At 34.6% G+C, this 13824-nt stretch overlaps 1 protein-coding gene across 2 annotated transcripts in view; it reads left to right on the forward strand.

Annotated features, from left to right (window-relative positions):
• The first annotated feature begins 712 nt into the window (after window positions 1–712).
• Window positions 713–13824, forward strand: part of LOC145212325 (protein DOP1A-like) — a 42702-nt gene continuing 29590 nt past the window's right edge. For both annotated transcript variants that reach the window (XM_080080416.1, XM_080080417.1), the window contains exons 1-27: window positions 713–905; window positions 973–1148; window positions 1620–1759; window positions 2091–2311; window positions 2446–2644; window positions 2951–3108; window positions 3296–3402; window positions 3485–3664; window positions 3757–3850; window positions 3917–4081; window positions 4784–4926; window positions 4988–5124; window positions 5389–5536; window positions 5607–5749; window positions 6275–6405; window positions 6601–6729; window positions 7048–7160; window positions 8053–8276; window positions 9237–9298; window positions 9371–9414; window positions 9479–9559; window positions 10017–10121; window positions 11479–11617; window positions 11928–12074; window positions 12402–12523; window positions 13102–13363; window positions 13762–13811. In XM_080080416.1, coding sequence (XP_079936542.1) covers window positions 765–905; window positions 973–1148; window positions 1620–1759; window positions 2091–2311; window positions 2446–2644; window positions 2951–3108; window positions 3296–3402; window positions 3485–3664; window positions 3757–3850; window positions 3917–4081; window positions 4784–4926; window positions 4988–5124; window positions 5389–5536; window positions 5607–5749; window positions 6275–6405; window positions 6601–6729; window positions 7048–7160; window positions 8053–8276; window positions 9237–9298; window positions 9371–9414; window positions 9479–9559; window positions 10017–10121; window positions 11479–11617; window positions 11928–12074; window positions 12402–12523; window positions 13102–13363; window positions 13762–13811 — 3761 coding nt within the window. In that variant the 5' untranslated portion in view covers window positions 713–764. The remainder of the gene's footprint in view (window positions 906–972; window positions 1149–1619; window positions 1760–2090; window positions 2312–2445; window positions 2645–2950; window positions 3109–3295; window positions 3403–3484; window positions 3665–3756; window positions 3851–3916; window positions 4082–4783; window positions 4927–4987; window positions 5125–5388; window positions 5537–5606; window positions 5750–6274; window positions 6406–6600; window positions 6730–7047; window positions 7161–8052; window positions 8277–9236; window positions 9299–9370; window positions 9415–9478; window positions 9560–10016; window positions 10122–11478; window positions 11618–11927; window positions 12075–12401; window positions 12524–13101; window positions 13364–13761; window positions 13812–13824) is intronic.

The raw sequence follows: 13824 nt of genomic DNA on the forward strand, positions 1-13824 counted from the left end.
TAGCTGTTTGTAAAAAATCACATGACAACTACTTTGTCGCTTTGTCGCTCTCTAGCAGAGTATTTTTTTTTGAATATTCTTTACAATGTGTTTGGCAAAAAAAGTTTCTATTCATCATTCATTATTTTATTTCTAAATCTAAACATTTTTTAGGCATTTTCTTTATGTTGATGCAGAAATTATAATAAAGGCAATGGGACCATAAAGCACAAATGCCCTACAATGACATTACGGTTAATCGATTGGGGGAAATCCCTTTTTGTATTTGAAAGTTTTTGCGAATAATTCGGATTTATAAGGATGAGAAGTTACAGGTCTTGTAGATGTGACGTTCAGCCTAAACATCAAGCTAATACAAACAATAACTGCCAAACACGACTTTGGTATTACATGAAGTTACATGTTTCGACCTGTTTAGATTTATTTCGCATTTCAATGCCCATGCGTAGAACAAAGTTGCACTTTGTTTTGTAGTTTTTGTGTCTCAATAAATGTATTGTTATCATAGGTTTGAAGTGGTGTTTGTGAGATCAATTTTGCCTGAAACATTTCAATTAAACAAATACTGAACAGGGTGCATTTTACAAGGCACACTATTTTTTTTGTATATTTTTATGTTATGATTCATATTATGGTCATGATTAAGTTTAACAAACCAACACAATAAGAAATATGACTGTTGTTGTTTGAACCTTTTGACTTTTATATTTAGGTTTCACATCATCGAACAGGTTGTCAATTTGGGATATGTTTTAAACTGAGATATGTTTTCTGCACATGATAGTGCACTATTGGATGATCCTAAATATCGCAACTATATAAGTGCCATTGACAAAGCATTAAAAAACTTTGAATCTTCAAGTGAATGGGCAGATTTAATATCAGCTCTTGGCAAACTGCACAAGGTAAAAACAACCACCTATAAAATCTAATTTATGATGAGAAACTTTGAGTTTTAAAACTTTTTTGTAGGTGCTTAATCCAAAGTATAAGGTAATACCAAAAAGCATTACAGTTGGAAAAAGATTGGCACAATGTATGCATCCAGCTCTACCTGGAGGTGTACATCTCAAAGCGCTCCAAGTTTATGATTGTATATTTAATATTATTACAAAACAATATCTGCAAACTGACCTCTACATATACAGGTATTTTATTTCACAGATTTATCAAATATACTATGCAGTTACATTTTATAGATTTGCAGCAATTTAAATTGTATAATAATTCTCTAGTTTTTGTCCACATTGGCATGATTGTATAATGCCTGTCAACAGAATGCATCCTGGTGTACTAGCCAATATGGCCTATTTCTTTACCAGCTGTACTGATATGACATTTTAGGTCAAAACAGTATACCGTGTCTACAGCTTATTTTATATTTATTGGCTTGGTGCTTTCAAAATGAGGGTTAAAATATACTAATGTTAAAATTATCAGATCAACACTTTTAAGGGTCAGTTTATGTTCCATTTTTTTTATGTATCAATGAAAATCCAGACAACATATGTCCATTGTTTTGATATGTTGAAAATTAACATACTGAATTCTTTTTTTCAACAAGACACTTGACAAGTTGCAAATATGTGTGTTTCACCTAAACAATGTGTATGTTTTAGCACGGGAATATTTCCACTTCTTTCCAATGCCTCTATGCAGGTTCGACCTGTACTGCTAAACTTGTATGAAACTCACATTCTTCCGCTTGGAAAATCTATTATTACCTGCCTTGATGGAATTGTTGTTGGATTACTACCAGGTATTTTAGTAGTTTAATAGCATTTATGCGTCCTTATTAGGAATTGTACATAATCTATATTCACTCCATTATCTATGGTATTTTTCAGTCTTGCCCAACCCATGTCAAATGGAAATGCTTGGTGACCAGATGGTTCGGTACAATACTTTTAATGGGCCTGGCATAATATGATTTACACTAGAAATATACATGATTTTTAAATATACATCTTACATTTAACTTTATGTCTGTGTGTATTTTTCCACATACTGGTGTATGTGAAACATTTATAATGAAGTTTTCTGGTGAAAAATGATTTGTATAAATAACTTCAATTATTATCTATTTTTAGGGCTTGAGGAGGGTACAGAGTATTTTGATCGCGTTGATGTTATCTTGAAAAAGCTATGTGGAAATGTTGGGCACCTTGAGTTTTACAGTGCTATTTGGAGAAGTATATTATGTTCATCAAGTGCCCGGCTTCCAGCTATACAATTAGTGTTGAGAAGATTTGATAAAAGACGTACTACTGATGATCAACTCTATATTATTGGCTCAGACATAAATGTTATGGTAACAAAAACACTTTTGTTAAACCTTTTTCAAAATTAAATACGGCAGTTTTATAATTTTGGTAACAGCCCATCTTCTAAAATCTTTTTTTCATATTTTACCAAATTTGTAATTTTAGTTGGTTATGTGCGTAGGTTAGGGCCTTATGTGAAAGCTTTCAAGATGCAAGCGTTCTGGTTCAACGGGCATCCTTTGATGTTCTCATCTCGATTTGTCCGCTCTCATCTATACCTGTGTCCAAAGAAGACTGTTGCAGTTTGCTGATAGCTGCTGTTCAATGCATTTTACGAAGAGACATGTCCTTAAATCGTAGACTATATTCTTGGCTTTTAGGTAATAGACACCTTTGATTCAGTTTCTAATTCTAGACATATTGTCGATGATAAAAACAGTCCCAAGTCAATCAATTCCCCTCTTGTGCAAAGATGTTAAATTTCTGTTAACAAGGCTGTATGACATTAAAAACGGTTTTCGAAGTTTATTTATTTGTAAACATCACAACAATCAAGATGGTGTCAAAAAGAATCACTTTGCATTACATGTGACCAACCATATGTGACTTATCACCTTTCTGCTGACTAAAATGCATTTTGTCCATCATAAAGTTAAGTTGTGAAATGTTTTAATATTTGCTTTTAGGATTTGACCAAAGCAAGCGTCATGAAAGCAGTACCAGTATCGAACAAGACCAGAGCACTTTTTTTGAAAAACATTCAAAGGAACTGCTTATCAAAGCATGCAAGTACATACTTGACAAACAAAAATGTCACATTAAATCTACATGGAAAAGCTCAAATGTAAGTCTTATTTGCAATTTTAGGCATATAGTTTCCAAAGTTGTTTACAGTAGTAGCTGTAATTTACCGCTGTTCCACAGAAAAAAACTTATTTGTAGCAAAACTTGCAGACACTGAATTGATTATTTCCGAATTTAGCTTGCAATAAATTATATTATCTTTTCTTAATGTGAACTTCTCATCTCAGTTTGTTTCTGCGGATGACCTTTATCCTCTAAAACTGTTGGTAAATCTTTTGGACAAAGCAGAAATTGGACCACTCATAATCGATGAGTTGTTGATTGATGTGTTCAGGTTGTAAATGATCATACAAAATACTGTTTGTAAACCATAATATTAACTGTTTTCAGTTTTTAATGAGATTAATTGTGCTCAGGCTTTTGCAAGCTGCAATGTCCTGTCTTAAAGTGATTGGAGTGGAAAGTGGAAAAGACTCTGCCTTTACAGAAGTAACAAAAACTGTCAACCTTTTACTGGATGTGTTTGAACCTGGATATATATGGCGGCATATTATAAAATTATTATCTACCATTTTAGCCAACCTATCTGTTGAAAAGTATGTGTTGTTTTTTATTTCCACTACTGCTCTGTGGAAGTTTTTCAATTACGCGTAACTAAATGCTTAATTTGTCACAATTGGTTTTGCAGAGCTCAAAATTCACATGAAATTGTGACATTTGTGGACATTTGTGACTTCATTCAACTATTTTTGGAAATCGTTTCTCTTGAAAACTTTCCAGATGTAGGTTTTGTTTATTAGGATATCTTAAAAAAAACAAAGATATTAGAGTGTATTTTATTGTAACAGGTACGCACAAGTTACTTGCCAGAGGTGTTGTTTCATGTAATTGATTATCTCATCAAATCAAGTTTATCGGAAAAATGCACACCAAATCTTAATTGTGGCCTCGCTGCCAGCAGTAAATTGTTGGACTCTTGTCAGTCATCACAACCTGAAGAATATTTAACAATGGTATGACTATAAAGCATGTTTTTGAATAAATGCACCAGTTTTTAAATTTAGATTTATAAAAGAACTGATTTTAATAATTCTATTTTATAATTGCTATTTCTTGTGAACATTTAAGTTTAGTTTAGGATGGGTCCGGTAACCAGTTTATTTGAAGTTTTGTTGCCTTTAATTTTTAGACAAGTAAAATGGTTGTATTGCTTGGTTTAGTTCAAACGTTTGCAATATATACAATTATCAAACATAACTATTCATACCATTATTTTTTTCGTTTTGAAATTATTTAAATACAGGTTTTGCTACCGTTGTCTTATACTAAAGCATTTTTTTCTTTTTTTGAAACTGTTAAATACACTTGTCAACAATGAACATTTATTTGAATGTACGTATACAATGAAACAGTTGACATCAAAATCTAGTATGACCAATTAAATATTGAATGCAATCTAATACAATTCAGCTCATTTGATATTAAATTAAACCAAATTGTTAGTTTTGAAAACAAAAAAAAGTTTGCAACTTTTTGCAAGAATTTATGAGTGCAGTTAAGTTGATTTTGTTTCTTTTGGAACAATTTCGGAACCGAATATAGGTAACCATGTACCAACTTATGAAATAAAGACTAACCATGCAAGTATTTAATGGCTATTAAAGTGTAATTTTTTTTTCATTAGACTCGGTTTAATGAAAACCTAAATTTTGCAGCACAGCAGTACTGTACAACAAACTAACCCCACCTCTGCTGATAAAGATGAAGATGAATTGAACAAACATTCAGTTTCTGATTGCAGCCAACACTTCAATGAGTTTGTTTGCACATTTGTTTCACTTTTTCTGCAGGGAACCAGGTAACAGTCTACTTTAATAAAACAATCTCAATGCAGTAATTACTGGGACGGATATTTTTAGATGCAATATTGATAAGTACCTTGGTCAACTTGAAATATTTCAAGCTGTCAGGGATAAGGGAATGAACTTACCAATTGATTCTCAAAATCTCAACGAAAATTCTCAAAGCTCAATAAAACAGATAGCAAATAAATCAGGTAAACATATTTTCTGTTTGTTACGTTATCTAGAAGATAACAGCTTTAAAAAATACATAAATTTGGCATATAATTCACAGTTTTAAAAACTCTAACAAAAACAAACAAATCTAGTGTAAAAGAGTAAAACATGAAGTTTTAGTAAAAGTTTTGGGTTGCTCAGATGTGAGTTATGACCAGGTAAAATCGTAAACCAGAGTGGCAAAAAAACACAGCAAAAGGATCAGGGTTTAACAATCAGTTTTTTATTTGCTTTATGTGTAGATGACTCATTAAACAACCCTGACACAGTAGAAAACTTACTTAATGTCTTCCATTTGTTGTGCCGACTGTTGTTGGACTTTGCTTGTTTTCCTGTTTACTACCGTGGCTTAGCATCACCAACACACAACACTAATACTGAGAGTGTCTGGTAAGATTGATTAAATGTGAGTTTTGGTTTGGAAATGAAAGTTTTATTAATATATTCTTTTTGTCAATAGTTTTCCAGCATGGTTTAAATCTCTGTTATTTGTATCCTGTTGGGATTCAGCTGATCATATACACTGGTTTAAGTTTTCATCTTGTGCTATTTCCACAATCCTGGATCTAATTTCTCTCTCCCAGAGTGTTTATTTGTCGGCAGGTTAGATGATTTATATTTGCATGCCTCTGTGTCAGTAAAAACTTTTTAAAATGTTTGGAAGTTCCATTGTAATTTGTATTGTTTTAAAAGTTTTAAAAATTATAAGCAAGTTTTAACTTTAGACTCTTAAGACTTTGAATGGCCCATCCTTCCAGCTAAAGTAAAGCTTAAGCCAGTACTGTCCACCGATTCCAAATAAAGCAAAAAATTCCTCACAAACTGCGTTTCATGTTGTACAACAACTATAATTTTTGTGAGAAATCCTCTTCAGATCCATCCCAGTTGCAAAGTTGCCAGTTTGCTTAGAATATAACACACAAAGAACTTGTATGTGAAACCACCTGCATTTAACAATGGCACAACAAAGGTTGCTTTCCCAACAACCAACTTCCAAATAGCCATATGTGCAAGTGCAACAACAATACATAACTATAATAAAACATACAAGTACATAAAAAACTTGCAATTCAGGTTGTATTTGAAATCTTGATTTGTTAGTACATTAATTGTTTGTTTCATTTAAAGAACGTCCGGATGATGAAAAAGCTTTAGGTACAGTGTCAGTTGCTGTTCTTTCACCCCTGTCTTCTATGCATACTGAAATGTTATATGATGAAACCTCATTCTTTCAACTGATTTCAAAGGACCTGTGGAAGGTAACTTTTTTGTTAACCAATGTGGAATTTTTTCCTTGCCCTTGTTACAGCAATCAACATATAATCTTTTTCCAGTCTTTGTTGTTCTTTCTAACACAGATACATGCATATTTCATATTGTTTTATGTTTAAATCATTTTTCTATCAAACATCCAAAGTTTTCACTGTAAAATGTTTGTGACATTGAATTTACAGATGATTGGAAATGAATCAGATTGGCATCACCACCTCACTTGTGTACACCTTCTTGTTCGTTTGCATTCAATGTGTACTGATGCAAGATGTGAAGATGTTTTACTGGAAGACATTTTGCATCATGATCAGGTGGATTGCATCTTTAATCTACTCGAGTCTCTGTTGTTCTATGTATTGGGGCCTATCGACAAATCAGCTTTAAATCTAAAACAGTATTCTAATGACTGGAATCTATGCACAATTGGTTATAGTACAATGAGCTTAAATATGTTTTTGCCATTAATGGTCAAAAACACACAATGGAATCTCACAGTTCAAATACATATCATCAATTAATAAGCGAGATGACTCATCTGATAAATTAGATAGAATAAAATATTTTGTTTTGAATAAGTTTAGGAAGTATATTGACTTGTGTTACATTTTTTTGAATATGATATTTTGTAGGCCATCAGAACCAACTCAATAATGAAGTTTTGTCGGCTGTGGCATTTTACACGTATTTTGACAAGAAAGAAATTTGGACAAAATTTAGACGGGCATTTCTACACATTCAGCAGGTATAGTAATTTTGGTTGTACATTGCTGGTTTGTGTCAGCTAGTTTATTAACTTAAAGCAGTGGTTCTCAACCTTTTTGCCTTTGCGGACCCCTTTTGGTACTGTCAAGCTTATCGCGGACCGTACCCTTTGAAGGTTTTGGTATTTTTTGTCCTTTTTTTTATTAACAAGCAACCCAAAAAAGGTGCAGAATATACCAACCACGTTTGGTCCAGGACCAAAATTTCAATCGCTTTGACTGGGCTGCGACATCGGAACTCAATAATAAAGAGCCATTACATTGTGGTGTGACGTTGTTTGCCACTGAAAATTTACCTCTCTTGCATCACAATGGGGTTAAAATGTCACAATGCTAGGTCCGCGGACCCCCGGTTGAGAACCACTGACTTAAAGCATCTCACTTTCTGAGCTTGCTTGCATAGTTTCATAACTGGTGCAAAATTATGTGCAATTGTTGTTTGATAAAATGGTAGAAGTTTACATCATACATGTTCTCAGTTTGCACAATAGCTTATCTGGCGTTAATATGACTCGTAGATGATTGTAGGGTCAGGGCACAATTCTTTAAAACAATGGAACAAAAACATTCACAACAAACCTTAAATAGAATCGTTTTATTAGGATTCTGTTATTCATAAACAAAGAAATGTAAAACATACTCATTTTAACAGGATGTAGGTATAGCTGCAGCGGATTTAGCCATTATCCACCAATTGTTTCCTCCTTTTTGGTGCAATTGGGTCGCTATGTTTTCTAACACCAAGCGAAAAAAACTCAACACGACCAAAATAGTTTAGGTTTTTGAATAAATAATCTAATTTTTGTAAACATCATCCGCTGTAAATATGTGTTAAAATCGGTACTCAGACAACCAATCGCATATTATTTACAGATGTCTCTTCGCTGTAGTGGACACCTTAGCGTTTTCCGAATCTCAAGCAGCTCATCCATCCTCCCCACTTTTTCAACTTACAGAGGGAAATTCGAGCGTCGCCATAACAACGGTTCATCGGTGGTTGCGTCAATGTTTAGAGAAACAAGATCTGCTTCGCGTACTCGAACCATTTTTGCTGGTCATACTACACCCGAAAACTAGAAGCAGTCCTTTATATGCTGGTATGTTAACTATGCTCAGTGTTTGTTTCCTTGCGTTAAGGGTGACGCATCATTTTTAGTTAAGTAAAATATTTGTGGAATTGTTTTGTCAATTTGTGGGACGTTTGTTCGTATTTCGTTGGTTGAAAGTTTGCGATTGCTTAACATTTTATACCATTGTGGCATTCAACCTATCAAAAATCCAATAATTTTATTCAATTGCTTTCATTGTACTGTGTTTTCATTTGCACTAATGTATAGTAAGTAATATGTTAATCCACCCCCGAAATTAGTCAAAATATTTCAGTTTACAGCTGTAAGCTGCATCCATTATTAGTGATGGGACGAGCACCCGGTATGGTATCGAACGATTTCAGTGGTATCGATACTCGTACTCGGTATCGAAATATTTTGTCTCAGTTTTCGATACCAACGTGCGAGTACCGAAAGCCGATTTACACCATAAGAATACGGGCAACTTTTGGCCAATATTTGCTTCGGACAGTACAAAATTGGAAAAAAGTCCCGCCAGTTTACGTACGTCTTTTTCGCTATCACGTGGTGATTACATTTTTCGGCATGTGTTTTCGCCTTTACCCCGAGCATGGCAGATAAATTAGCTAGTGATATACAACTAAGTACAACACTACACTTAAGTACTCGGTAATCGAACTCGGTATCGAAGGTATATACATGTGGTACTCGTACTCGGTATCGGTACTCGCTTCAAAATCTGGTATCGTCCCATCACTATCCATTATCATTTTTCAATGGTAAAAATAACGGATTAGATCAAATAAAAGCCACCCAATTTAAAAAAATGATTCCCCTGGTTGCCTTAATAGGTTTTCGAAAAGAAGTCTTCGATTTGGTTGACTTTTATATTTCTGTTCAATTAAGTAAACCACCATTCATAGTGTGAGGTTTTGTATCCTTAAAACGACTTTCCTTATTACAACTTTTTTAACAATTGCTTAACAGAGACAGCTTTAATAAAGAGAAGTGCAGAGTCGTCAAACAACTCGGAGTTTATTCCACAAGAGGTGATTTTGTTTGTCATTGGTTGAGCTACAATATGACTATAATACAGGTGTTGTCATCGTTGTGTGTTACAGGCGATATCCGAACATCACTCTTCCAAGTTAAAAGTCGATTTTAGGCAAGGTTTTGTTGTGTTTGCATTCTTAAATGAGGAAATATGTTAGGAAATTGTTTTGTTTTAGGAGATTGACGTTGAAGGACGGAAAACCGACTTCAACTTCTGCTGTTATCGCGGAAATTGCCAGAGGAAAGTCGCAATACAGGTACTTATATTTGCTGATTTATTGTCTCTGGGTGGCACTAAAGAGCTGAAAGCGAAATAGAAACGCTAAATAAATATACAATGAAGTCCGCTATTCCGTTGTCAACTTTGTGAACTGTTGTTGTGAACTTTCTAAACCAAATCAAATGGCGACCAGGGGGTTGAGTCGTCTGACCAATGTTCCCTTTACTTAAAACCACCGGGATTGTGTTTGGTGTCCCCATTATAACATCAAGTATCAGCATATTATTTTTGATGGTTGTTGTCATTTGCCCATAACATTTATTGCTCGAATAGATAGGCAAAGAACAGTCACGTTATAAAAAAGTAATTTTCTGTACGATATGTGTAATATGACTTGAAGTGTGTTATTTTTTCTAAAACAATTGAAGCTTGCTACAGAAATATAAAATTAAGCTTCGTTTTTCTCTTTTTAATTCTCGTACTTGTGCTTTCAGGGAGTTGGTGTCAAAGTTAACAGCTTGTACGGAAAGTGAACTGATCGCAAAAGCTCATCAGATCGTTGATCAAGTTATCAAAGATTCACTGCATTACCTGCAAACGTGAGTTGAAGCCAGTCCGTTTGCGGTTTACGTCACATACCCTACCTAATGCCACTGGGTTCCGGTAATGATGTCTTCGAACGCGTTTCGTTTCACCGAAATCAATATCTCACATCATTTTCAAGCGATTTGCAGATGATGGGTTTGCAAGCGATAAGTGGGCGTTTCCATTTTGTTTTGAGGTCAAGGAAAGTAACACAAACTGTGCTGCTTTGTATATAAGCGTGAAATTTTTCTCAGCAAAGTTATAATGGGCTTGTTATCTTGAATAAGACTATTACTTATGTCATGAGTATTATTGAAATTGGTTTCAAATTTTAGAGATCGATCAGTTTTTTGTCACCTGAGTTTGAACCACTCTTTCGGTACATTATTTTTATTTCAATTACTCTATACAACTTCAAATGCACACAAACCCAAAAAACCAGGATTTAAACTTTTCTTCTAGTGGCATCTTAATTTTATCTCATAATTGCGTCCTTTCGGTACTTTTTTTGACGAAACCTGAGTGTCCGTGGTTGTTCATACTTGAACCTAATCGCCGGTAATTAGAAAACGACTTTTAAACTGCGCGGGTTAAACATGCATTTTCCGGTTGAAAATCTTACTGATAGGTGCCAAATGTTTTTTAGCTGCATTTCTGGTCATGTAAGAATGACAATACATTTGTACGGATCATTCGATATTTATTGGCTGCCAATAGCTTTCTTATAGGGGCGTTTCCCTCCACTTCACGTAACATCACGTTCCGGGATATTGCGTGGTGCACGCAGATAGCTCACTGACAGCGGGATGATGCAATCTGCGATGACTCCTAATGTATGAACTTAAATGTAGATTATTTCCTGCAAATGCACACACTTCCTTATGAAGCGATCTTCGGGCATTCCAAATGTGATATTTTAGTCATTGATGTTCTATATTTAGAATTTTTCTGCTTTGCTAGGAATCAAGATATTATTGCAACACATACATAAGCTGTTGCTGCCAGGCATAGTATCAAGTTTGTAGAGCTCTTCTGGCAATTGTATTTTTATACTAACGTTTCTACAAGTCGCCTTCTTCATGTTATTGCAACAGATTAAGTAATTTACCTATTGAACTAAATAAACGCCATTTTTGCCCTTCGAACGTGTTGCTTAAAGGCCAATGCCTGCATGGCAGATATAAATGTTTGAAAGGTTCACATGTTTGAAAAAAGTTCATTTTTTTCTACTTTCTAAAATGCTACATGTTATCTTGAGTTTGGTTACATTGTCACATCCACCACAACCAACATATTTCAGTTTTCGGCATACGCTTAGCAAAGCTTTTGATACACGATTTTTCTATTTTCAACTTTTGTTTTTGTTTTCAGCACAACCTTTGCCAAAACCTGTGAGGAAAAAGGGAAAATTTCGACTGAACAAGTTGATTCTGGTAAATCTCAACGCAAAATTTCTCATGACGTGAAGAATCACAAAATTGCTTCACACAGTAATATTCTCTTGTATAAGGTTGGTTTAAATTCGTTTAAGTTTTATTCTGTTACTGATATTAATACAAATAAAACTATTCTGTTAATAATAGTATGTGAACCACATAATTATATCCACTGTGAACCGAAAAAAAACCTTAATTTTGAAATGTTTATTAGGCGTTATGTATTATATGGTGAAAAACAATTAACGATTTTAAACAATTTTTTTAATTAAAAATATTTTTTGTAATTATTTAAAAAAAAAGATTAGACACGTTTTCTCCATTGGTTGAAATTCAACCTATCACGCAATTGGTGACGTAATGTGCTTTAATTCGTTTCCACAGGAATCGTTCGATACTCATCGAGTGTTATACGCCTTGCGCTCTATCCTTTCCCTGTTTGAATGCGATCCTCGACTTTTCACATACACCGCTTCCACAACACAAATGTCATCGCACACTTCATACTTGACTGGCCAATCAGCTATCCAGGTTGGAACTTGATTGTATATGTGTACTAGAAGGTTAAGTTTGAAAGGCCCGAAGGCTACATTTACATTTAGAACGTACTTTTGACTTTCGCACTGTGTAAAAAAATATGTTTTTGACTACAACGTGACCGTTTAAAGCATTTTAGTGTAATAGTTGTGTATACTCGACCTAAGTTTTGTTTGTGGCCCTTTTTCATTTTGTAGAATAAAAAAAGCGTTACATTCAGTTTTTTTTTGTTAAATTAAAACCAATCTATGCAAGCATCTGATTATGAAACCCTGATTCAAAACGATTTACGATTAAATATTCTGCGGACTTTGTACCCAGGAGCTGTTAGTTCGCCACCAACAATCCATGAGCGGGAATCAGTTTTACGGCGACATTTCAACCCGGTCGCCAAGCATTATGATTATCGACGTTCTAATCGGGATATGCCTCCGCTATATCAGGTTGGAGTAAGAATTATATCGTATCTTCAATTTGCATTGGTCTCAACGACCGCCATTTATCGTTTTTATGTGGCATAACAAATTTTCTAGATTAGATTTGCGTTTGTAGGTAATTTGTCATCTGCTTGGATATTATTTCGCCATACATGTCGTTTGTTTTTCGAAGCTGAAGCTGCTATCCAAGACTACCTTTTTCGTTTGTGTTAAATAATACCGCAGCGATCGGAAAATTACATGTGGTCTAATTAATAGAAAGTGAATCACTGTAATTATGAAGGATATTTACTTACTTTCTTGTTTATTGTAGCCGACAAAGACGGTGACAGTCGGATAATTTCGTCGCATTCGTGCATGATTACTGGCGAACCACATCGCAACATTTTACCACAAAATCGTGACAGCTGCAAAAGCCGCACATGCGATAATTCGCTTGTTTAAAAACGAGTTCGTGCGAGGACAAAAGTAAAAAACATTAATAGCTGTACCTGTGGTAGCCATTTTCTTCAAGGAATTTAATGTTGTTTGCTATGGTGGAACTTTCTGCATTCATATTTAAGCAAACATTACGATGTATCCAGATCTTGGCATCCACCGACCAACCACCTTCCCCATTTTTTGCACGATGTAAGGTGCGTTTCATGCAAATTACTCCTCGCCCTACTCAACCAGATGTCGTCACTTACGAAGGACAGTCTGGCGGCGTCCCCAGCGCACATGACGTCATCTCCTGCCACGTCATCATCGCAACAGTTCAGTGCTTTCGTGTTGTCGATTCTTTCGAAACATCACGTGCAGGAAACTGCACTACTTGCATTGTCCCACACCGTACAGGCTTTGCACGTAAGTAAATTTAACTGCAATTAAGTTCTACCCACAGAAACACAGTAAACTGCGGAGTTAGTTACAATTCAGCGCATTCCACAAACTTTGCCGTTTTACTTGTTTTCTACATTTTAACTATACGATCCACCGTTAAATAAAATTTTGTTTATTTTTGGCCATCTTTGTGTGCGGTTATACAGATTAATATCACCAACCTTTAAAGGTTTTTGATATACTAATTGTGGCATTTTTTTAATGACACTTTTTTTGCGGTATACCATATTTAAATTGGCATTTTGCAAATAACCACCATTTAATTAAACTCACAGTTTACACTTTTTAACATACGAAACAGATTTTAATGTCGTTCTGGTTGTACAAAACCTTTTCCTCGTTGCTAATTTATTTTGCTTCAGGCACAAGAAACGAACGTTGAAAGTCCGATTGACTTCTTGGGCATAAGTGGGTAAGCATTAACC

The sequence above is a fragment of the Phallusia mammillata genome, chromosome 2 (genome assembly GCF_965637545.1).
Source record: "Phallusia mammillata chromosome 2, kaPhaMamm4.hap1.1, whole genome shotgun sequence".
NCBI lineage: Eukaryota > Metazoa > Chordata > Ascidiacea > Phlebobranchia > Ascidiidae > Phallusia > Phallusia mammillata.